Below are 23,299 nucleotides of genomic sequence, written 5' to 3' on the forward strand. Positions count from 1 at the left end.
TTGGCTCACTGCAACCTCCGCCTCCTGGGTTCAAGTGATTCTCCTGCCTCAGCTCAGGAGTAGCTAGGATTACAGGCACATGCCACCACACCTAGCTAATTTTTGTATTTTTAGTAGAGACGGAGTTTTACCATGTTGGCCAGGCTGGTGTTGAACTCCTGGCCTTAAGTGATATGCCCACCTCAGCCTCCCAAAGTGCTGGGATTGTAGGCGTGAGCCACCACTCCCAGCCTGCTCTTTTTTTTTTTTTTTTTGGTGAGATGGAGATTTACTCCTGTTGCCCAGGCTGAAGTGCAACAGCATGATCTCGGCTCACCGCATCCTCCGCCTCCCCGGTTTAAGCGATTCTCCTGCCTCAGCCTCCCAGGTTTAAGCAATTCTCCTGCCTCAGCCTCCCAAGTAGCTGGGATTACAGGCATGTGTCACCACGCCTGGCTAATTTTGTATTTTTTTAGTAGAGACGGGGTTTCACTGTGTTGCCCAGGCTAATCTCGAACTCCTGACCTCAGGTAATCTGCCCACCTCGGCCTCCCAAAGTGCTAGGATTACAGGCATGAGCCACTGTGCCTGACCTCAGCCTGCTCTTATATTAATTCTGTTTCCTTCTTTCTGCTTGTTTTGTGGTTATTTTGCTCTTCTTTTTCTAGTTTCTTAAAGTAGAAGCTCAGATTCTTAAAAAAATTTTTTTTTTCATTGCTTCTCTAAGCATTTAGGGCTACGAATTTACCTAAAGTTTACTTTGGCTGCATCTCACATGATTTGGCGTTTTTTTTTAAGAGATGGCATCTCCCTTTGTTGCCCAGGTCAGACTGCAGTGGTGCAATCATAGCTCATTGAAGCCTCAAACTCCTGGGCTCCAGGAATCCTCCCACCACAGTCTCTCAAATACTTGGGACTACAGGTATGCACCACCATGCCCAGCTGACAGGTTTTTATATGTTTTTTTTTTTTTAATTGAGGTGAAAGTCACACACCTTTTTTTTTTTTTTTTTTTTTTTTTTTGAGACGGTCTCACTCTGTTGCCTGTGCTGGAGTGCAGTGGTGTGATTATAGCTCTCTGCAGCCTTTAATTCCTGGGCTCAAGCAATCCTCCCACCTCATCCTGAGTAGCTAGGACTCAGGCTAATTTTTTTTTTTTTTTTTTTTTTTTTTTTTTGAGACGGAGTCTTGCTCTGTGGCCCAGGCTGGAGTGCAGTGGTGTGATCTCGGCTCACTGCAACCTCCACCTCCCGGGTTCAAGCGATTCTCCTGCCTCAGCCTCCGGAGTAGCTGGGATTACAGGTGCCCGCCACCGTGCCTGGCTCATTTTTGTCTTTTCAGTAGAGACGGGGTTTCACCATCTTGGCCAGGCTGGTCTCGAACTCCTGGCTTCAAGTGATCCGCCCGCCTCAGCCTCCCAAAGTGCTGGGATTATAGGCGTGAGCCACCGCACCCGGCCCAGTCTGTACAGCTTTGCCCTAGGCTTTACTCCCTGCCTGCAGGGAGGATGGAGAGAAGCCACAGATGAAAGCTCAGCATCCTTTCTCAGGTCTATTCTGAGAATGTGCTCTGCACTCAGCATGTGCATGGCTACTGAAATTCCATAGTACACATGGGCAGGTCCGAATTTCAGTACCCAAATTTTCCATGAAAACTCTCCACAGCTTCTTCTCCCATGCTGTCAGCACACCTCTAGTTTGCCTCAACTGTAATCTTTTGCCTAGGCATCAGCAGGGTATGCATTTGATTTACAGTGTTTTCAAGGAATACCCTCTGTGTAGCCACGTTTCTGCCCTGCGTGAGTTCTGGGTTAGGTGAAACAAAAGCAGCTGCCCTGTATCAGTTCTTTTGGCAGCCCTCGGGCAGCTGAGAACAGGAAAACACAATGCTTTGAGAATAAGGTCTGCTCTGCTGCCTTCAATACCAGAAACCACACTGGGAATGTGGGCTGCCATCTTCAAGGCTCCCACTGAACTATGGAAGGCTGTGGGGCAAGGGCAAGTAAAAAAACCCAGTTTTCCTACCATTTTGAAGTTGCTTTTTTCTTGATTTAGTGTTCATTTGGAGTATTAGTCAGTTTTCACACTGCTGGAAAGAACTGCCTGAGCCTGGGTAATTTATAAAGAAAGGAGGTTTAATTGATTCACAGTTCCACTTGGCTGGGGAGGTCTCAGGAGACTTACAATCATGGTGGAAAACGAAGGAGAAGCAAGTACCCTCTTCACTGGGTGGCAGGAGAGAGGAGAGAGTGCGGGGGAAACTGCCACTTAAAAACCATCAGATCTCGTGAGAACTCCCTCACTATCACGAGAACAGCATGGGGTGAACCGCGCCCGTGATCCAATCACCTTCCACCAGGTCCCTCCTTGACCCCTGAGGATTACAATTCAGGATGAGATGTGTGTGGGGACAAAGAGCCACATCAGATGATTTGGTGATTGTAAACCTTTGATTATTTTTCTACAGTTCTCATGAAGTTCATTCAGACAGTTTTGCTTGGTTTATCAATGTTTCTGTGGGGGGATGGGGACTTGGAGCTACCTACTCTGCCATTTTTGCTGATATCAGTCAACATGTTATATTTTCACTTTTACATAATTCAATATGTTTTCCAATTTCCCTTGTGACTCACTCTTTGACCCATGAATTATTTAGAAGTGTATTTAATTTCCATGTGTTTAGGGATTTTCTGGTTTCTTTTTTAAATTGATTTAGTTTAATTATTTTACGGTCACAGAATGTATTTTGTATGATTTCAATTATTTTACATTTCTTCAGATTTGTTTTGGCTGGGCATGGTGGCTCACACCTGTAATCCCATCACTTTGGGAGGCTGAGGCAGGTGGATCACCTGAGGTCAGGAGTTTGAGACCAGCCTGGCCAACATGGCAAAACCCCGTCTCAAAAACACAAAAATTAGCCAGGCGTGGTGGTGCATGCCTGTAATCCCAGCTACTCGGAAGCTGAGGCAGGAAAATTGCTTGAACCCAGAGGCGGAGGTTGCAGTAAGCCGACTGCACCTCTGCACTCCAGCCTGGGGGACAGAGACTCCATCTCAAAAAAAGATTTGTTTTATGACCCAGGTTCTGGTAAATCTTGCTGAATCTTCCGTGAGCAAAGAATGTGTACCCTGCTGTTGGTGTGTGAAGTCTCCTGTAAATGTCAGGTTCCATTGATTGATAATGATGTTCAGTTATTGTATTGTTTGCTGATTTTCTTTGCTGTTTTTTTCCTGTGAATGGTCTAAGCTTCCTATTTCCTGTTTCTTTATATATTTTATAGTTTTTTGTTGAGAACGTTGCATTTTAAGTGTTACAATGTAATGACCCTCAAAATGTGATTCTCTCAGTCACCTGGGATTGCTGGGTTTTGCTTGTTGAGGTCTGGAGCTCTCCTTTTGTTACTTTTCCAAACTATTTTTGCAAAGTGTTTCTTCCTTGTGCTTGTGTGGTCACTGAAATTTGTTTCATTATCTCTGCAGTCAGCCAGCCACCTAACATAGATTTCCTTAAATAGGTGGCTTTAAATGGGGTGGGGCAGAGGAGGATTTTGTCTCTTTAATAAAATCTTCTGAAGGATGTCCCTGGGGAAGCCACTGTTGCTGAGAGGGCCAAATAAACCAAGGCAAGCATCTGTGCTGGTCCTCAGAGACCCATCGGACCCACCAAAGTGCAGAACCCACGGTTTTGGAGGACAGAGTTCCGCTGCTCGCCCTGGCATCAGCCAGCTGCTTCGGGAACTCAGGCTCAGGAATGGGGGAGTGTTGGCTGGTTGGCACATGCCACTCACTCGTGAAGATCAGCAAGCTCTCCCTTCATTGTTTAAGTATGTCTCTGGTTGTTAGGAGTTTCTGGTCATGTTTCAGAGTTCCAAAAGAGCTGATTCCAATCACTCTTTCTAGCTCAGTGGTTGCTTCAGTGAAGGGACTGATCTCTACACTACAGCTTCCTACTCTGCCATCTTATGTGACTATTGATATTTATTTATTTATTCATTTATTGAGACAGAGTCTTACTCTGTTGGCTGGAGTGCAGTGGTGCAGTCACGGCTCACTGCAGCCTTGACCTCCTGGGCTTGAGTGATTCTCTCACTTCAGCCTCCTGAGCAGCTGGGACTATAGGTATGTGCCACCATGCCTGGCTAATCTTTTTTTTTTATTATTCTTTTTGTAGAGATGGGGTCTCGCTATCATGCCCAGGCTGGTCTCAAACTCCTGAGCTCCAGTGATTCTCCCCGCCTCAGCCCCCTAACGTGCTGGGATTACAGGCGTAAACTACCACACTTGGCCATGAGTCATTTTTAAAAAAACAGATTCCAACAACCTTTTTGATTGCTGTGTTTAGAAGATTTATATTTAATTTTGGACGGGTTTTTATTATCTATTTTCTACTTGTTCCCTCTGGGTTTTTTTATACCTGTTTCCCTTTTGTTGCCTTTTTATGGGGTACTTGGACATTTCTTAGTATGCCATTTAACTTCATATGCCATGCTAAATCTTAATTCAGTATGCCATTTAGTATATATTTTTGTATAGGATTTTATAGGTGGCTGTAGAGATTATATTATACATACTTATGATCATTGGCTAGTATCAACCTTTTACCAGTTCAAGTGGAATGTAGAAACTCTACCGCTTTCTAGGCCCCTCTGCCCTTCTTTATGGTATTGTTGTCTTGAGTATCACCTCTACATACATTGAGAACCACGTGAGATAATGTTATGATTTTGCTTTCACCCATCAAATATAATTTTTAAATTCGAGATTATATTCACCCAGATATTTACCCTCTTATTGCTTTTTTAAATTTCTTTTTTTTTAAATTTAATTTTTATACTTTTTCTTCTGAAAAAAGTCTCTCTGGATTTTTCTTCATTTCTTTTTTTTTGAGACAGTCTCACTCCGTCGCCCAGGCTGGAGTGCACTGGTGTGATCTCAGCTCACTGCAACCTCCACCTCCCTAGTTCAAGTGATTCTCCTGCCTCAGCCTCCCGAGTAGCTGAGATTGCAGGCATGCACCACCATGCCTGGCTAATTTTTATATTTTTAGTAGAGATGGGGTTTCACCATGTTGGCCAAATTGGTCTTGAGCTCCTGACCTCAAGTGATCCTCCTGCCTTAGCCTCCCAAAGTACTGGTATTACAGGCGTGAGCCACCACGCCCAGCCTCTTCAGATGTTTTTTGGGCACTGCACTCTTTTTCCTCTCCTTCTGGGAATTCAGTGACATGAATGTTAGAGCTTTTGCTGTTGTCTCATTGTTCATTTTTTTTTTTTCTATTTGTTTTCTCTCTGTTGGTCAAACAGGATTATTTCTATGTAATTTTTTTTTCTTATGGCAAGATTGTTATGATACAGATTGGATCATTTCTGCTGCTCTATCATCAAGGTCACCAATTTTTTTCTCTGTTGTATCTCCATTTTGCTATTGAGTTCACCCATTGAGTTTTTTACTTAGTTATTGTAATTTCTAGTTCTGAAATTACAATGTAGTTCTTCTGTATATCTTCAATGAGACTTTATATTTTTCAGTGTGTTTCGAAAGTGTTCATAATTACTTCTTGCGCCATTTATAAGATAGCTCATCTAAAATCCTTATGCAATAATTCCAACATCTTTGTCATCTTAGTATTACCGTCTGTTGATTGTCTTTCCTCATTCAGATTTTTTCTGGTTTTTAGTATGAGGAGTAATTTTTCTGGGTTCAGATTTTTCTGGTTCTTAGTATGAGGAATAAGTTTTAATTTTATCCTGGACACTTTGAGTGTTATGTTATGAGGCTGTAGTTTCTGTTTAAATATTCTGTATTAGCAGGCACTCAACTTGTTTAGATTCCGGATGCACTTTCTGTGGCCAGCAGGGCTCTGGTTCTAAGATCAGTTTAGTTTTCAAACTTTTTGCAGAGCTCTTCTGGCCTCCCACACCTGTGTGCAACCCAGAGGCCAGTTTGTTTTTGATTTTGTTGTTGTTCGGAGACAGGGTCTTGCTCTGTTGCCCTGGCTGGAGTGCAATGGCCCAGTCATAGCTCACTGCAGCTGTAACTTCCCAGACTCAGTCACTCCTTCTTCTCAGCCTCCTGAGTAGCTGGGACCAGAGGTACACACTACCACGCCCAGCTAATTTTTTATATTTAGTAGAGACAAGGTCTCACTCTGTTGCCCAGGCTGATCTTGAACTCCTGGGCTCAAGTGTTCCTCCCATCTCGGCCTCCCACAGTGTTGGGATTACAGGCATGAGCCACCGCACCCAGCCCTGGAGGCCAATTTGAAACCTCAGAGTATTCCACATTGCCGTTGAGCTCTCAAAGCTTTTGCTGTGTTGATCCTGGTTGTTTTCACACATGGGCACTTGGAGGGCATGGCCAGGACTTCCTACACATATTTAACCCGTTTCCCATTTAGGAAAAAAAAAGTGCAGCTTGCTGCTAGCGCTCATTTAATTTTACATAAACACACTTTTGAGGCTGAAGTAAATCTGACTGATTTTCAATATGAAAATAAAATATGAAAACTGGGTTTGGCCTTCTTCCAAGTGTACTTTCCTTCCCTTCCTTCCCTTCTTTACTGCTTTAAAGCTTTTTAATAAACTTTCACTCCTGTTCTAAAAGAAAATATATATATATAAACTGTTCTTGGAGTTATTATTAAACAGAACTTGTCTTTAATCCTAATGTAACAGAAATGTACACGACGTTATATTAGGATTAGAGAGGAATATTCTGCGGCGGGTGGGACGGGGAACGGGAAATGGGTTGGAGAATCCTTTCTTCCAGCTCCTCACTGTCTTTGAGAGAGGATGGGGTGCCACCTTCTTACTGTGATTCAATCTTGTGCAGGTTGTGGATAGTCAACAGGGCCCTTCCACAGTCTTTCCAGTGCTTGGTGGAGAGGGGAGAGATGCCACCTCTGCTTGTGTTGGCCCAAGGTGGGGAGGGTCAACAGGTCTTTGTTCCACAGTCTCTATAGTATCTGGGGCAAGGGAAGGTGCAGCTTTTTTCAGGCTGTTTTCCTAGAGTAGTGTGTGTGTAGTCAAAAGGGCACTGTCCGGCAGGGCCGCCCTTTTCCCTCTCATTTGGTTTGAAAGATGAGGCTCCTTTTGTGGGGGGCGGGGGCTGGAGGGGGCACTGGGATTTCCTGGTTGTAGACTCTGCTCTAACTGATCAGACAGAGTATATAGGAGGCCAAAGAACAAACCATCAAACCACCCTGGGAACTCACCACTGGGTCAGCCCTTCTCTTCTCTACCTTTCCAAAATTTGTTTGTTTGATTGATTGGAACGTTGCTTCATGTATGTATTTATTTATTTATTTATTTTTAATTTTTAATTGAGATGGTCTGGCTCTGTTGCCCAGGCTGGAGTGCAATGGTGCGATCTTAGCTCACTGCAGTCTCCAACTCCTGGGTTCAAGCAGTTCTCCTGCCTCAGCTTCCCGAGTAGCTGGGATTACAGGCACCCACCACCATGCCCAGCTCATGTTTGTATTATCAGTAAAGATTAGGTTTCACCATGTTGGCCAGGCTGTCTTAAACTCCTGACCTCAGGTGATCCACCTGCCTCAGCCTCCCGGAGTGCTGGGATTACGGGCATGAGCCACCGCACTCAGCTGCTTCATGTATTTTGAATAGGGGTTTTAGTTGTAATTAGAAGAGAAATATAATGGGTGTGTTTACTCCATCTCCTATGGAACTGGAAACAACATTTGGCATTGAAAATTGTTGTCTTGATAACCTTCAGGGTGTTACTTCTGATTTTAGCAGCAATACATTTTGCTTCCGTGTGATGAAACATCCTACCCATTTGCATGTTGATTGTGTCTCATGTCCCGTCTCGCAACAGGCAGTAAAACCGCATCTCCAGCCCAAAGCACCTTGCTAAAGAGCCTGCACCGCAGCCACTGTGCCTTTGCACTCCGGCTCATGCGACCTCTCCAGATCTTCTTCCTCATTTCGTCTGTTCACTGGGGCCCTCTTCTCCATGTGACTCGCCTCAGCCTTTTCCCTCCTTGCTGGACATGGAGTAGGATTATTGGGAGGATGAAATAGACGAATGCGTGTCAAGCATGTAGGAGAGCCTGTGGCACAGAAGCAGCACTCAGTACATGGTGCTGGTTGTTATAGCCCTCAGTTTTGGCATAGCCTCAGCCTCAGGTAAAAGATAACCCAAACTCCCACCAAAGTACAAGAGTCAGATTCCTGTTCACTTCTGTTTATAAATGAACTTTCTTTTTTTTTTAAGAGGCAGGGTTGCACTCTCACCCAGGCTGGAGTGCAGTGGAGCGATCATAGCTCACTGCAGCGTTGACTTCCTGGGTTCCAGGGATCCTCCTGCCTCAGCCTCCTGAGTAGCTGGGAATACAGGTTCACGCCACCATGCCCAGCTAGTTGTTGTTGTTTTAGTACAGACGATCTCTGCTATGTTGCCCAGGCTAGTCTTGAACTCTTGGGCTCAAGCAGTCCTCCCTCTTTGGCCTCCCAAAGTGCTGGGAGTACAGGCGTGAGCCACTGTGCCTGGCCTGGATGAAGTTTTTCTTCACGCAGTACTCTGCACACCTTTAGTGAGTGCTCACCATGCACCATATCCTATGTGAGGGATCAAAAGATAGGCGAGATACAGCCCATGTCTTCAAAGAGAAATAGACACGCAGCACAGTGCAGTAAACTGATAGGAATGCAATGAAAATAGACACGGGAGAGCAGGGACCCCACAGGGAGAGTGGCTATATGTTTGGGGCTGAGGACAGGTTCCCAGAGGTGGTGACAGTTGGGCTGAATCTTAAAAGACAAGTGGGTTTTCTGGCCGGGCGTGGTGGCTCACACCTGTAATCCTAGCACTTTGGGAGGCCAAAGCGAGTGGATCATGAAGTCAGGAGATCGAGACCATCCTGGCCAACATGGTGAAACCCCATCTCCACTAAAACACACACACAAAATTAGCCGGGCATGGTGGTGCTTGCCTGTAGTCCCAGCTGCTTGGGAGACTGAGGCAGGGGAATCGCTTGAACCCAGGAGGCAGAGGTTTCAGTGAGCTGAGATCACGCCACTGTACTCCAGCCTGGCAACAGAGTGAGACTCCATTTCAAAAAAAGATCTAAGTGGGTTTTCCCAAGGTGAGTCCAGGCATTTCCCGCAGAAGCAGAATGAGCAAAACTTGAGAGCCACAGACCAGCAGCGGGTAATTCAGTGTCCGCGTCATCAGTGGTACATGCCTACAGCCGTGTTGAAATTGTGTCTGGAGAAGCACATGAGCCAGACTCTCCCTGATTTACAAGGCTCTTCATCATCGGGTCCCTACTTAACTCTAATTTCATCTCTTGTCTTATCTATAATTTAGTCTGATATCATGCATTAATTATTATATACACTGCACACTGATACACAACATTTATTTGAAAGACAAACCTCTTGGATGTGACTCTGGAGACAAGACCAGCAGCTCGAGACACATTCAATCCAAGGTATAAAATGGGGGAAAATCAGCTCCATCATGGTCTGAATTGAGGATAAGGCAGAAGAGCAGAGAATAGCAGATGCCCAGGTGGCAGCAACTTCACTCTTTTCCTGTGGAGTTGTGGCGTCTCCCCACCTCCACTGCATCGGGACATGCCGTGTGCTGTCTCTTTATCCATAGCTGCCTCCGGCATCAGCAGAGAAAGTCATGGGCAGATGGAGCCATGGATTAGTTCTTTTTTCCAGTCTTCCTTTACTTTATCTGGATAAGATTGGGCAGATTGAATTTGATCTTCTATATTGGGGCCAGGGAGCAGGGTGGATCTAGACCATGCAGCTTTTCCCCACTGTCACCAGTTTGGGAGCAGGGATTGGCTGCCATTGTCCTGTCCAGCCTCTGTGTTCCTGGGACACCGCTGACTGGAGGCTGCTCCTCTTCTAAGGGGGTCCGGCAGAGAAGGCACAACCCAGAGCACATGGCACCTTCTCTCTCCTCCTGCACCAGTCTCCTTGTCCTCTGTATTGTCATCACACTGAAGCAAACCATCCAACTCACCAGCCTCTCTCTGGAATCCAGTCTCATTGATTCCTTTCCCTGAAACTCTTCCTCAGTCTCCTTTTAGCCCCTTACATCCTCAGCCGATCTCACTTCCTCCCAGAGGCCTTTGCTGACTGGCCCCTCAGCTAGGCTAAATCCCCATCCTGCGCTACCATGACAGCCTGTGGCAGATGCTGTTTTCTGCAGGTGGCCACAGCCCTATCTCCCATCCCACACGCTCCTCTCGTAACATGACCTTGTCACTTCTTCCATCGCGTGGTCGGGGATATGTCTCTTTTCCTTGAGCCTATGCACATCTTTGTGATTGCCCTGACCAATAAATAAAGTAGGACAGAAGCGACACTATGAGATAGCCTGGCTGCACTGTAAAAATGTCATGCCCTTCTGCTGTGTTGTTGTGGAATGCTTGCCCTTAGAAGTAAGCTGCCGGACTGTGATGAAGCCCAAACCAGCCCAAATGGGGAGACTGCAAGGAGAGGCCACATGGACAGGTTCCACATAGGTCAGTTGAAGTCCTGGCTGACAGCCAGTATCAGCTCCTGGTTTTGTGAATGAAGATGCCTCTAAATGATTCCAGCCCCCTCCCATTGATCACACTTAGCTTCCACGTCTTCCCAGCTGAGGCCCCACATGTCGCAGACCAGAGACAAGCCAGGCCTGTTGGAATCACAGAATCCGTGATGATAATGATTGTTTTTTGCCACTATGTTTTGGATTGGTTTCTTGTACAATTAGTAACTGAAACAGACTTGACTTCTTTATACTCATTAAGGAATGAGACTGTGTCTTTTTTTTTTTTTTTTTTTTGAGTCTGAGTTTTGCTCTTGTTGCCCAGGCTGGAGTGCAGTGGTGTGATCTCGGCTCACCACAACCTCTGCCTCCTGGGTTCAAGCGATTCTCCTGCCTCAGCCTCCCGAGTAGCTGAGATTACAGGCATGCGCCACTATATCCAGCTAATTTTGTATTTTTAGTAGAGATGGGGTTTCTCCATGTTGGTTAGGCTGGTCTCGAACTCCAGACCTCAGGTGATCTGCTTGCCTCAGCCTCCCAAAGTGCTGAGATTATAGGCGTGAGCCACCACACCTGGCCTGTATCTTTTTTTTTTTTTTTTAACTTTTTGTAGAGATAGGGTCTCGCTGTATTGCTGAGGATGGTCTTGAACTTCTGGCCTCAAGCGATCCTCCCACCTCAGCCTCCCAAAGTGCTGGGAGCACAAGCGTGAGCCACCATGCCTGGCCTGACACTGTCTTCAGTGTTTGTTGGTGTTTCCTGTGTTGCACAAAGCAGGTGGTGGTAGTAGGTGCACCGTCAATAATGAGTTTGTGAGTAGAAGGTGTGTGTTTCTCCTTTTCGTGTGGGTGTCACAGTTGGTGTCTGTGCGCCTGGAAGCACACACCTGTTTCTGCTTCCAGAGTTGTCTCTGGCCTGCAGTTCTGTGCTTCCCAGCTTGATCCATTCCTCTCCAGGAATCTCCTCTCCCTCCCCACCCTGACCCACCTATTGGTGAGAGATGCAACTGACTGTTTCTGCCACATTTTTTACTTACAGGTGGTACCTGTGTTATTCCCTCCACCTCTGCAGGGAAGAGGGTGAAGAAATGAGAGGCTAGGGGTTCCAAACACAAACTTGACCCATTTTGCCATTTTGTTAGCAACAATCTTGAGAGAATCAATACAAACTTTAGGTAGCTTGATACTTTGCCCTTCAGGACAGTTCTTCCCTGGTAATGTTAGATTGTCGGGGTTAACCATTACTGCGCCATTACGGATGAGCTTCGGCTGCCCTGTAGTGGCAGCAGCAACCTGGATCTCAGGAACAAAGATCATTCTAGCATTGGGACCAGCTTTGTGTCGTGAGTATGTCATCACTGCCTGCCATATTACCTGGCATCTATTTGGAGCTAATAACTAACTAACATTGATTAACAAAGTAGCCAACATGCACTGTTTTTTGTTTTTGAGACGAGTCTCACTTGCCTAGGCAAGTGGCACGATCTCGGCTCCTCCTCTGCCTCCCACCTCCCAGGTTCAAGCGATTCTTCTGCCTCATCCTCCCTAGTAGCTGGGATTACAGGTGTGCACCACTACACCCGGCTAAATTTTTTGTATTTTTAGTAGAGACAGGGTTTCCCCATGTTGGCCAGGCTGGTCTTGAACTCCTGACCTCAGGTGATCTGCCTGCCTTGGCCTCCTCCCAAAGCACTGGGATTACAGGCGTGAGCCACTGCGCCCAGCCTTTTTGTTTGTTTGTTTGTTTGTTTGTTTTTGAGACAGTCTCCCTCTGTCGCCCAGGCCGGAGTGCAGTGGCGCGATCTCGGCTCACTGTAAGCTCTGCTTCCCGGGTTCACACCATTCTCTTGCCTCAGCCTCCCGAGTAGCTGGGACTACAGGCACCCGCCACCACGCCCGGCTAAATTTTTGTATTTCTAGTAGAGATGGGGTTTTACCGTGTTAGCCAGGATGGTCTCCATCTCCTGACCTCGTGATCCACCCGCCTCAGCCTCCCAAAGTGCTGGGATTACAGGCTTGAGCCACCGTGCCTGGCCGCAGGCTTTTTGTTTTTTTGAGACGGAGTCTCACTCCGTCACCCAGGCTGGAGTGCAGCAGCGCGATCTCGGCTCATTACAACCTCCGCCTCCTGGGTTCAAGAGATTCTCCTGCCTCAGCCTCCCAAGTAGCTGGGATTATAGGTGCCCACCACCATGCCAGGCTAATTTTTGTATTTTTAGTAGAGTAATTTAGTAATTTTTATATTTTTAGTCTTGAACTTCTGAGCTCAGGTGATCCACCCGCCTTGGCCTCCCAAAGTGCTGGGATTACAGACGTGAGCCACCATGCCTGGCCCTTTGCCCACTTTTTGATGGGATTATTTGTTTTTTTCTGGTAAATTTGTTTAAGTTCCTTGTAGTTTCTGGATCTACAAGAATATACAAGATTCTGTATCTGACCTTTGTCAAATGGGTAGATTGCAAAAATTTTCTCTTGTTCTGTAGGCTGCCTGTTCACTCTGATGCTAGTTTCTTTTGCTATGCAGAAGCTCTTTAGTTTAATTAGATCCCATTTGTCAATTTTGGCTTTTGTTGCAATTGCTTTTGGTGTTTTAGTCATGAAGTCTTTGCTCATGCCTGTGTCCTGAATGGTATTGCCTAGATTTTCTTCTAGGATTTTTATGGTTTTGGATTTTATATTTAAGTCTTTAATCCATCTTGAGTTAATTTTTTATAAGGTGTAAGGAAGGGGTCCAGTTTCAGTTTTCTGTATATGGCTAGCCAGTCTTCCCAGCACCATTAAATAGAGAATCCTTTCCCCATTGCTTGTTTTTGTCAGGTTTGTCGAAGATCAGATGGTTGTAGATGTGTGGTGTTATTTCTGAGGTCTCTGTTCTGTTCCATTGCTATATATCTGTTTTGGTACCAGTACCATGCTGTTTTGGTTACAGTAGCCTTGTAGTGTAGTTTGAAGTCAGGTAGCGTGATGCCTCCACCTTTGTTCTTTTTGCTTAGTATTGTCTTGGCTATATGGGCTCGTTTTTGGTTCCATATGAAATTTAAAATAGTTTTTCTAATTCTGTGAAGACAGTTGGTAGCTTGTTGGGAATAGCATTGAATCTGTAAATTACTTTGGGTAGTGTAGCCATTTTCACAATATTGATTCTTCCTATCCATGAGCATGGAATGTGTTTCCATTTGTTTGTGTACTCTCTTATTTCCTTGAGCAGTGGTTTTAGTTCTTGAAGAGGTCCTTCACGATTTATAGAGTTTTTAAAAAGTCTTTGTCTGCTAAGTCCAATATCTGGGCTTCCTAAGGGCTGATTTCCATCAATTTGTTTTGTTACTTTGAATACGTTCCCTTGTCTTTGCATGATTTGTGATTGTCATTGAAACATGGACATTTGAATATTGCAAGGTAGTCACTCTGGCATTTAGATGATTCTTCTCATTGTGTTTTCTATGTGTTTGTCAGTGTGTCTGTTTTTAATCATTGAAGGCTATAGTAGTACATACGTTTAGTGACTTCCAAACTATTTTTGCAAAGATTTATCATTTTCATGTGTGGTCACTGAAGTCTCTGATTCTTTTAGCTTGTGTTCAACTCAAGCTAACATTTTGATAGAGATTTCCTTGAATACTAGGAGCTAAAAATGGAAGAAAACATGTCTCCCAGTCTTTGAAGTTTGCCTTCGCACCACAGCTTTTCTTCAGCACTTAGCTAGGCCTGCACTGACCCTCGTGATCAGGCCAAGGTGAAAACGTAGGTCTTTGTCAGGTGTTTCTGAGCAAACATCCTGCCCTGGGAAAAGCCCGTGTAACACCTGAGTGCTTGTGACTGCCCTGCTTTCCCGGAGGAATTCTCCCCAGCTTTCCTGCTTTCCCAGAGGAATTCTCCCCAGCTTTCCTGCTTTCCCAGAGGAATTCTCCCCAGCTTTCCTTCTCAGATTTAGGAAGTCTTTATTAGTTTGCTTGGGCTACCATAGCAAAATGCCACAGACTATGTGGCTTCAACAGCTGAAAGTTATTTTCTCACAGTTCTAGAGGCCAGAAGTCAAAGATCAAGGTGCCAACAGGGCTGACTTTTTCAGTCTTCTCTCGTTGGCTTGCAGATAGCTGCCTTCTTGCTGTGTCCTTATGTGACCTTTTCTCTGCACGTCTCTGGCATTTCTGCTTGTTTCTTTTGTGTTTTTTTGAGATGGAGTCACGCTCTGTCTCCAGTCTAGAGTGCAGTGGCACGATCTCGGCTCACTGCAACCTCCATCTCCTGGGTTCAAGCGATTCTCCTGCCTCAGCCTCCCTAGTAGCTGGGATTACAGGCACCTGCCACCACGCCTGGCTAATTTTTGTATTTTTAGTAGAGACGGGGTTTGCCATGTTGGCCAGGCTGGTCTCGAACTCCTCACTTCAGGTGATCCACCCGCCTCAGCCTCCCAAAGTGCTGGGATTACAGGTATGAGCCACCGTGCCTGGCCATCCCTGGCATTTCTTCCTGTTCTTTAAGGACACCAGAGAATGGAACTTAGCTCTTTCCCCTACTGTTGCCGGGCGTGGTGGCTCACACCTGTAATCCCAGCACTTTGGGAGGCCGCGAGTGGGCGGATCACGAGGTCAGGAGATCGAGACCATCCTGGCTAACACGGTGAAACCCTGTCTCTATTAAAAAATACAAAAAAATTAGCCGGGCGTGGCAGCGGGTGCCTGTAGTCTCAGCTACTCGGAAGGCTGAGGCAGGAGAATGGCATGAACCCGGGAAGCGGAGCCTGCAGTGAGCCGAGATTGTGCCACTGCACTCCAGCCTGGGCGACAGAGCAAGACTCCATCCCAAAAAAAAACAAAGAACACCAGTCATACTGGCTTAGGGTCCCACCCTTCTGATCTCATTTAACCTTAATTACCTCTTTAAAGACCCTATCTCCAGGTAGGTCATGTGGGTTAAGAGTTCAACATACGCATTTGGGGAGCACAATCAAGTGCATAACAGTAGAGTGTTGTAGCAGTGCAAGAATGGCCACATTAAAAAAACAAAAAAAAGAACAGTGGAGGCCAGGCACGGTGGCTCACGCCTGTAATCCCAGCACTTTGGGAGGCCGAGGTGGGCGGATCACCTGAGGTCAAGAGTTTGAGACCGTCCTGGCCAACATGGTGAAAACCCATCGCTACTAAAAATACAAAAATTAGCCGATCGTGATGGCAGGCCCCTGTAGTCCCAGCTACTTGGGGGACTGAGGCAGGAGAATCCCTTGAACCCAGGAGGCGGAGGTTGCAGTGAGCTGAGATCTCACCACTGCACTCCAGCCTGGGCGACAGAGTGAGACTCAGTCTCAAAAAAAAAAGAGAGAGAGAGAGAGAACAGTGGAGTGTTGTGAGTCTCGTCAGGTTTTGCCCCAGTACTGTATAGATTGTTTGCCTTGCAATGTTTTTGAGCAATGCTCACCACTTTTCCAGCCTCAGTGAATTCTAACTTCAGCAAATAGACAGGCGTCTACATCATTCCCTCAGTAGCCCTCAGACGTGCGATAGCACATTTACCAGTAATTTGAAGGTAAGGTCTGCCCCATCCCTGTGGAATGCCAAGAGGCCCCACACTGGGAATGCAGCCTTCTGTCTTCAAGACTCCCATAGAAGCCAGGTGCGGTGGCTCACGCCTGCAGTCCCAGCTGCTTGGAAGGCTGAGGTGAGAGAATCACTTGAGCCCAGGAGTTCAAGGGTAGAGTGAGCCACGATCACGCCACTGCACTCCAGCCTGGGCAACAGAGCAAGATCCTGTCTCTTAAAAAACATTGCCACAAAGGTTTTCTACCTTTCCTTTTTAAGTTGCCTTTTTCTTGATTCAGCATTCATTTGGTTGTTGTAAGGCTTTGGCTGTTTTTCAGAGTTGTATCTAATAATTATTTGTGTTTTTGTTTTTTGAGACAGAGTTTTGCTCTTGTTGCCCAGGCTGGAGTGCAATGGCGCCATCTCGGCTCACTGCAACCTCCGCCTCCCCATTCAAGCGATTCTCCTGCCTCAACCTCCCGAGTAGCTGGGATTACAGGCATGTGCCACCACACTTGGCTAATTTTGTATTTTTAGTAGAGATGGGGTTTCACCATGTTGGTCAGTCTGGTCTCAAACTCCTGACCTCAGGTGATCCACCCGCCTCGGCCTCCCAAAGTGCTGGGATTATAGGCGTGAACCACTGCGCCTGGCCTTTTTTTTTTTTTTTCCTGTTTCTGTTGGATGATGGGAGCTTGGAGCTGTCTACTCTGCCCTTTTGCTGATATCAGTCCTCAATTATATTTTAAAGAGATTTAAATAATAAGGAAAAACAGGCACATATAAATATATGTAATTACCATTTTCAATGCCTTTCATTCCTTTGTGTAGATCCAGATTTCCATTTGGTATTTTTCTTCTGCCTGAAGGACATCCCTTAACATTTCTTATAGTGTTTGTTGGTGATGAATTCTTTCTGCTTTTTATTTATTTGTTTGAGACAGAGTCTCGCTCTGTTACCCAGGCTGGAATGCAGTGGCACAATTATGGCTCACTGGAGCCTCGACCTCCCAGGCTCAAGGAAATCCCCCAGGCTCAAGTGAACCTCCCAGCTCAGCCTCCCGAGTAACTGAGACTCCAGGCGTGTGCCACTACGCTTAGCTAATTTTGTTTTGTTTTGTTTTGTTTTGTTTTTTTGAGACGGAGTCTTGCTCTGTCGCCCAGGCTGGAGTGCAGTGGCGCGATCTCGGCTCACTGCAAGCTCCACCTCCTGGGTTCCCGCCATTCTCCTGCCTCAGCCTCCTGAGCAGCTGGGACTACAGGCACCCGCCACCACGCCCGGCTAATTTTTTTGTATTTTTAGTAGAGACGGGGTTTCACCGTGTTAGCCAGGATGGTCTCGATCTCCTGACCTCATGATCCGCCCACCTCGGCCTCCCAAAGTGTTGAGATTACAGGCGTGAGCCACCGCTCCCGGCCTAATTTTTGTATTTTTTTTTTTAGAGACAGGGTCTCACTATGTTGCCCAGGCTGGTCTCGAACTCTGGGGCTCAAGCGATCCGCCCACCTCAGCCTCTCAAAGTGTCTCCCAGCTTTTATGTGTCTGAAAATATGTTTATTTAACTTTCTTAAAATATATTTTCATCAGGCATAAAATTCTAGGTTTGCAGTTTTTGCCTTCAGCACTTTAAAGATCAAGTTGCCCTGCTGTCTTCTCACTTGCACTATTTCTGGCAAGAAATTTGGTATCATTCTTATCTTTGTTCCTGTGTAAATAACATGTACTGTTTTCCCAGCTGCCTTCAGGGTTTGATCTATATCATTGGTTTTGAGCAATTTGATTATGTGACTTGTTACAGTTTTCTTTGTATTCCTTGTACTTGACATTGAGCTTCAGGTCTGTGGGTTTATATTTTTTATTATGTCTGGAAGATTTTTGGCCATTTTTCTTCTAATATTTTTCCATGTCTCAACTTTGTAAACATATGGGATATAGTTAAAATTAATGTTAATGTCTTTCTCTGTTCATTTTAATATGTGTCAGTTTGGGGTTAGTTTGGATCAAAATAAGGATTGATTGGTTATTATGGGCTGTGTTTTCTTGCTTATTTATATGCCTAGTAATAGGATGCCAGGATGCCAGACATTGGAAATTTTACCTTGTTGAGTAATGATCTTTTTTTTTTTTTTTTTTGAGACGGAGTCTCGCTCTGTTGCCCGGGCTGAAGTGCAGTGGCGCCATCTCGGCTCACTGCAAGCTCCGCCTCCTGGGTTCACACCATTCTCCTGCCTCAGCCTCCCGAGTAGCTGGGACTACAGGTGCCCGCCACCATGCCCGGCTAATTTTTTGTATTTTAATAGAGATGGGGTTTCACCGTGCTAGCCAGGATGGTCTCGATCTCCTGACCTCATGATCCGCCCGCCTCAGCCTCCCAAAGTGCTGTGATTACAGGCGTGAGCCACTGCGCCTAGCCAATTTTTTATTCCTATATACATTTTCTTGAACTTTGTTTTGGGATGTATTTAAGATCATTGGAAAGTTGGATCCTTTCAGGTCTTGTTTTGATGATTCATTAGGTGGGTCCAGAGCGATGCTCAATCTAAGACTGATTCTTTCCCATTCCTGGGGTGCTTGAGTACTCCACGCAGAGCCCTATAAATTGTGAGTTTTTCCAGTCTGACTTGTGGTGACCCCCATCTCTACAAAAAAATAAAGAGGCTGGGCATGGTGGCTCATGCCTGTAATCCCAGTACTTTGAGAGGCTGAGGCAGGCAGATCACCTGAGGTCAGCAGTTTGAGACCAGCCTGGCCAACATGGTGAAACCCAGTCTCTACTAAAAATACAAAAATGTAGCCAGGTGTGGTGGCGTGTGCCTATAATCCCAGCTACTCCACTGAGGCTGAGGCAGGAGAATCGCTTGAACCTGGGAGGCAGAGGTTGCAGTGAGCTGAGATCACGCCACTACACTCCAACCTGGGCGACAAGAGCAACACGCCATCTCAAAAAATAAAAATAAGTAAATAAATAAATAAAAGATTATCTCATCCAGAAATGCCTTTTTAGATACACCCGTAAATAAATGTTTAACCAAGTATCTGTGCACCCCATGGTCCCTTCAAGTTGACACATGAAATTACCCATCACTCCAGCCTTCAGCCGTGGGTTTGTGTCATGCATAGATTTCTAGAACTCCCTCTTTGCATAGTGCCCTCCTTTCTTTTTTCTGCCCCGTTTCTCTGCCATTTCAGCTGTCTCAGCCTGATCTCTGCCTCCTCATCTCTGCCTCTTCAGCCCAGTGGGATCTCCCTACTGTGCTCAGACTCCAGCTCTCTGCACTGCAGTTGGGAAATGATCCCCAGGTGGAGGAACTAGGTGACTTTGGGGCTCATCTCCCAAGTTCCCTTACACTTAGGGATCAGTCTTTTGCTTCCTGCTGTCCTCTGCCTGAAAGTAGTTGCCAAGTTGTATTGTTTTATATATCCACAACAGCATGAGTTAAACCAAAGTCTGGATCAGCAGACTGCCAGATTTTTTTTTAACAAATTTATTAATCAATACCTTTTGTCCATGTCTACAGTTGTTTATGGTGGAAGGACTAACCTACAGCTGGAAGGATTAATTTTCAGCTGCTTTATAGTATTTTATTATATGAATTATACCAGTTTCCCCATCCTTGTGTTGATAGACATTACCCATGAAGTGTGTTCAAATTGTCTGTGATACAAATAATGCTTCAGTGACTATCTACCCAGAATGGGATTGCGGGTTTATAGGATACATACTTCTTCACCCTTATTTTTTACTAGATATTGCCAAATTGCTTTCCAAATTGTACTGTTTCATATATCCATAACGGCGTGAGTTCTATTTGTTTCACATCCATACCAAGACTTGATCTTGTTAAATTAATTTTTCTAGTGTGTAAATGAGTGCAAAATATTGTTAGTCTTTCCTAGATTACTAGTGAGATTAAATGTATATGTGTATGTACGTATATGCACATATGTATATATTATTAGGTATTTGTGTTTCCCATTCAATAGCTTTTTTATATCAATTGTCCTTTTTAAAAATTGGGTCATCTTTTTGTTATTGATTCTTTAGAGTTCTTTATAAATTCTACTTATGAATCCTCTTTTGGTTATATATGTTACGTTGTTTTTCCCAGTCTTGGCTTGTCTTTTAGATGCATATCTTGTCTTTTCCCATACAGAAGTGTTAACTTTGTGTGTGTGTGTGATGGAGTCTCACTCTGTTGCCCAGGCTGGAGTGCAGTGGTGCAATCTCAGCTCACTGCAACCTCTGCCTTCTGGGTTCAAGCGATTCTCCAGCCTCAGCCTCCTGAGTAGTTAGTACTACAGGCACGTGCCACCACACCAGGCAAATTTTTGTGTTTTTTTTAAGTAGAAACTGGGTTTTACCATGTTGCCTAGGCTGGTCTCGAACTCCTGAGCTCAAAGCAATCCGCCAGCCTCGCCTCCAAATGTGCTAGATTATGTGTAAACCATCACGCCTGGCCCAGAACTACTAACTTTTAATGTAGTCATATTTATCTATATTTCCTAAATGATTTGTGCCCTTTATGTATTCATCTCTTAACCTCTAAACACAGGAGTGCCCAGAGGGCTCAGGCTATGGACCTCTCTATTGACATTAATTCTCAATCATCTTGCTTGGTTTCAGGACATCTGTACCCTGATGGCTTTTATGTGTAGCTCCTCCACTTAACTCCAGCCATATACAATAATTTAAAGATCCCCTACTGACCTCGGTACTATGTTTCTTCTTCCCCTATTACCCAGGTTTCTTGAGTAGGGAGTCTGCAGTCACTGCCTCCATTTCTTCACCTTCCAGTTTGTCCCACTATTCTACTGATGAGATTTTTTTCTTAAGCAACACAGTCCCCCCTCCGCCCCCCCCCCTTTTTTTTTCAAATTAAGTCTTATGTGAAATCACAGTATATTAAATAGAAAAATTACTTTGGCACTGGGTTGGGGAGGATCTGGAACCCAAACTGCACCTTCTTCTCATCCCTGAGTTGCCCCAGAGGCATCTATACCTTTCCAACTTTTCTATCCCCCAAACACCCTAATCTCCAGCAATACTGAACAATTCCATCTCTGGACTTCTGCACAGTGCTCCTTCATCTGCCTTGAACCTGCCAGCCCTCTCAGCTCCAGGAGCACTTCCCTGCCTTCCTTCCCCTTTATCAGAACTTTTTTTTTTTTTTTTTTTTTTTGAGATGGACTTGCTCTGTCGCCCAGGCTGGAGTGTGCAGTGGCATGATCTCGGCTCACTGCAACCTCCACCTCCCGGACTCAAGCAATTCTTCTGTCTCAGCCTCCCGAGTAGCTGGGACTACAGGCACGCGCCACCATGCCCAGCTAATTTTTGTATTTTTAGTAGAGACGGGGTTTCACCATATGGGTCAGGCCGGTCTTGAACTCCTGACTTCAGGTGATCCGCCCACCTTGGCCTTCGAAGTGCTGGGATTACAGGCATGAGCCACTGCGTCTGGCCTCTTTCTTTGTTCCCGTTATCACACTGATAACATTGAATTGCAATCTTTTACTTACACATCTTCCTTACTAAACAGAGCTTATAAAGATCAGAGATCCTCTATTTTCCCCCTTAATCTCTTTAATGTACATAAACAATGGAATGAATAAATCAGTGAATGAATGTCTGAGGAAACTTAACTACACCAAATGTATTGGCAGACTACGAGACTTTTTAAACAGCTTTATTAAGATATAATTCACATACCATACAGTTCATAGGGTGGTGCAACCGCCAACACAATCTAATTTTAAACTGTGTTTATGCTGCTACGAGAAAGCCTTAACCATAAGCAGTCACTTCCTATTCCCCACCCCCAAACCCACTCCTTAGCCCTAGGCAACCACTAATCTACTTTCTCAGACCGATAACTTTAGCATAGATATAAATCGATCCCAGAGCCTCAAAATCCACCCGATATCTGGGCCATGATGTGAAATTTGGTTGGTAATCGTCCCACGTTATCAACTTGTAACGTAGAAATGGAGGTTGGGTGCTGGAAACTCAGCCGCCAGTGGCGTTTGTGAAAAGCACCTGGTAACAGGCTGTGCTGGAGGGGAGTTCAGCCCCTAGAAAAGATCACGGATTAGGAATTAGGTAAGCATAGGTCTCGGGCCCTTTTATTTTGGACGCGATCCTTTCACGGGATCGCCTCCGGATGGGTGTCGCGCTGGGAGCCATGCAGGAAACCGCAAGAGTCAAAAACAGGCGTTGAAGGCAGGCGGCCTTTTCTAAACCAGCTGGGTCTCAGGAGCTGCCGGGCTGTAGCGTCTCCCCGAGTCGCGCGCGCATGACGTAGCGGGCGCGCGATGACGCTACGCGTGGCGCGGTGCACGCTGGGATATTTAAGTCTCCTCCGCGGCGCGGAGCCGCGATGTCTCCGGCGGCTGCGGCGGCTGGAGCAGGCGAGCGGCGGCGGCCGATAGCGACTGTCAGGGACGGCCGAGGCCGGGGCTGCGGCGGGCCGGCCGGGGCGGCGCTTCTCGGCCTGTCGCTGGTCGGCCTCCTACTGTACCTCGTGCCTGCTGCGGCTGCGCTGGCCTGGCTGGCCGTGGGGACTACCGCGGCCTGGTGGGGACTGAGCCGCGAGCCCCGAGGTTCGCGCCCCTTGTCCTCCTTCGTTCGGAAGGCGCGACATCGTAGAACACTGTTCGCTTCGCCTCCGGCCAAGTCTACAGCCAACGGAAACCTCCTAGAGCCGCGGACCCTACTCGAAGGACCTGACCCTGCCGAACTGCTACTCATGGGCAGTTACCTGGGCAAGCCCGGGCCGCCGCAGCCCGCCCCCGCTCCGGAGGGCCAGGACCTGCGGGATAGGCCTGGCCGCCGCCCACCCGCCCGCCTGGCGTCGCGCTCCCCACCGTCCTCCCCGCCGACCCATTTTGTTCACCACGTTTACCCCTCTCTCTCCACTCCTCTTCTCCGACCCTCCGGGAGGCCTTCCCCACGGTGAGATGCGCTGATTTTCCCAGATCATCCTCTGGCTTGGCTGGCTTGAAATCGAGGACTTGACTTTTAAATCCGATTTGCTTTTTCATCAAATCCGAAGGGGATGGTGTGTGCTTTTGCCCTCCTTAACACCTTGGTGTGTGCCAGCCGTCTCCTGGCCTCTGACTCTTGGAATGAGATGTGTTGCCAAAACGATTCCCTTCTTTCCAGTTCTGAAAACTCCCCGAATTTTAGTGCAGTCTAGATTTAGTCTAGATTTAGATTTTCCCTCTCAAATTGTTGCAATCCATTGTTGAGACAGCTGTTAAGCGGCTGTCACTCTTTGCCCTTAGATGGAATAGG

The 23,299-nt window shown here is 46.2% G+C and overlaps 1 protein-coding gene across 2 annotated transcripts in view; it reads left to right on the forward strand.

Annotated features, from left to right (window-relative positions):
* Window positions 1–808: 808 nt before the first annotated feature.
* POM121C (POM121 transmembrane nucleoporin C) overlaps window positions 809–23,299 on the forward strand; it is a 47,671-nt gene continuing 25,180 nt past the window's right edge. The window contains exon 1 of one of the 2 annotated variants that reach the window (XM_054496585.2): window positions 809–901. Coding sequence is in view for 1 of the 2 variants with exons in the window: in XM_054496584.2 (XP_054352559.1) it covers window positions 22,383–22,957 (575 nt within the window). In the remaining variant the exon portion in view is untranslated. Of the gene's footprint in view, window positions 902–19,429; window positions 22,958–23,299 lie in introns of those variants that run through there. The other variant, XM_054496584.2, reaches the window with a different exon arrangement.

The sequence above is a fragment of the Pongo pygmaeus genome, chromosome 6 (assembly GCF_028885625.2).
Source record: "Pongo pygmaeus isolate AG05252 chromosome 6, NHGRI_mPonPyg2-v2.0_pri, whole genome shotgun sequence".
NCBI lineage: Eukaryota > Metazoa > Chordata > Mammalia > Primates > Hominidae > Pongo > Pongo pygmaeus.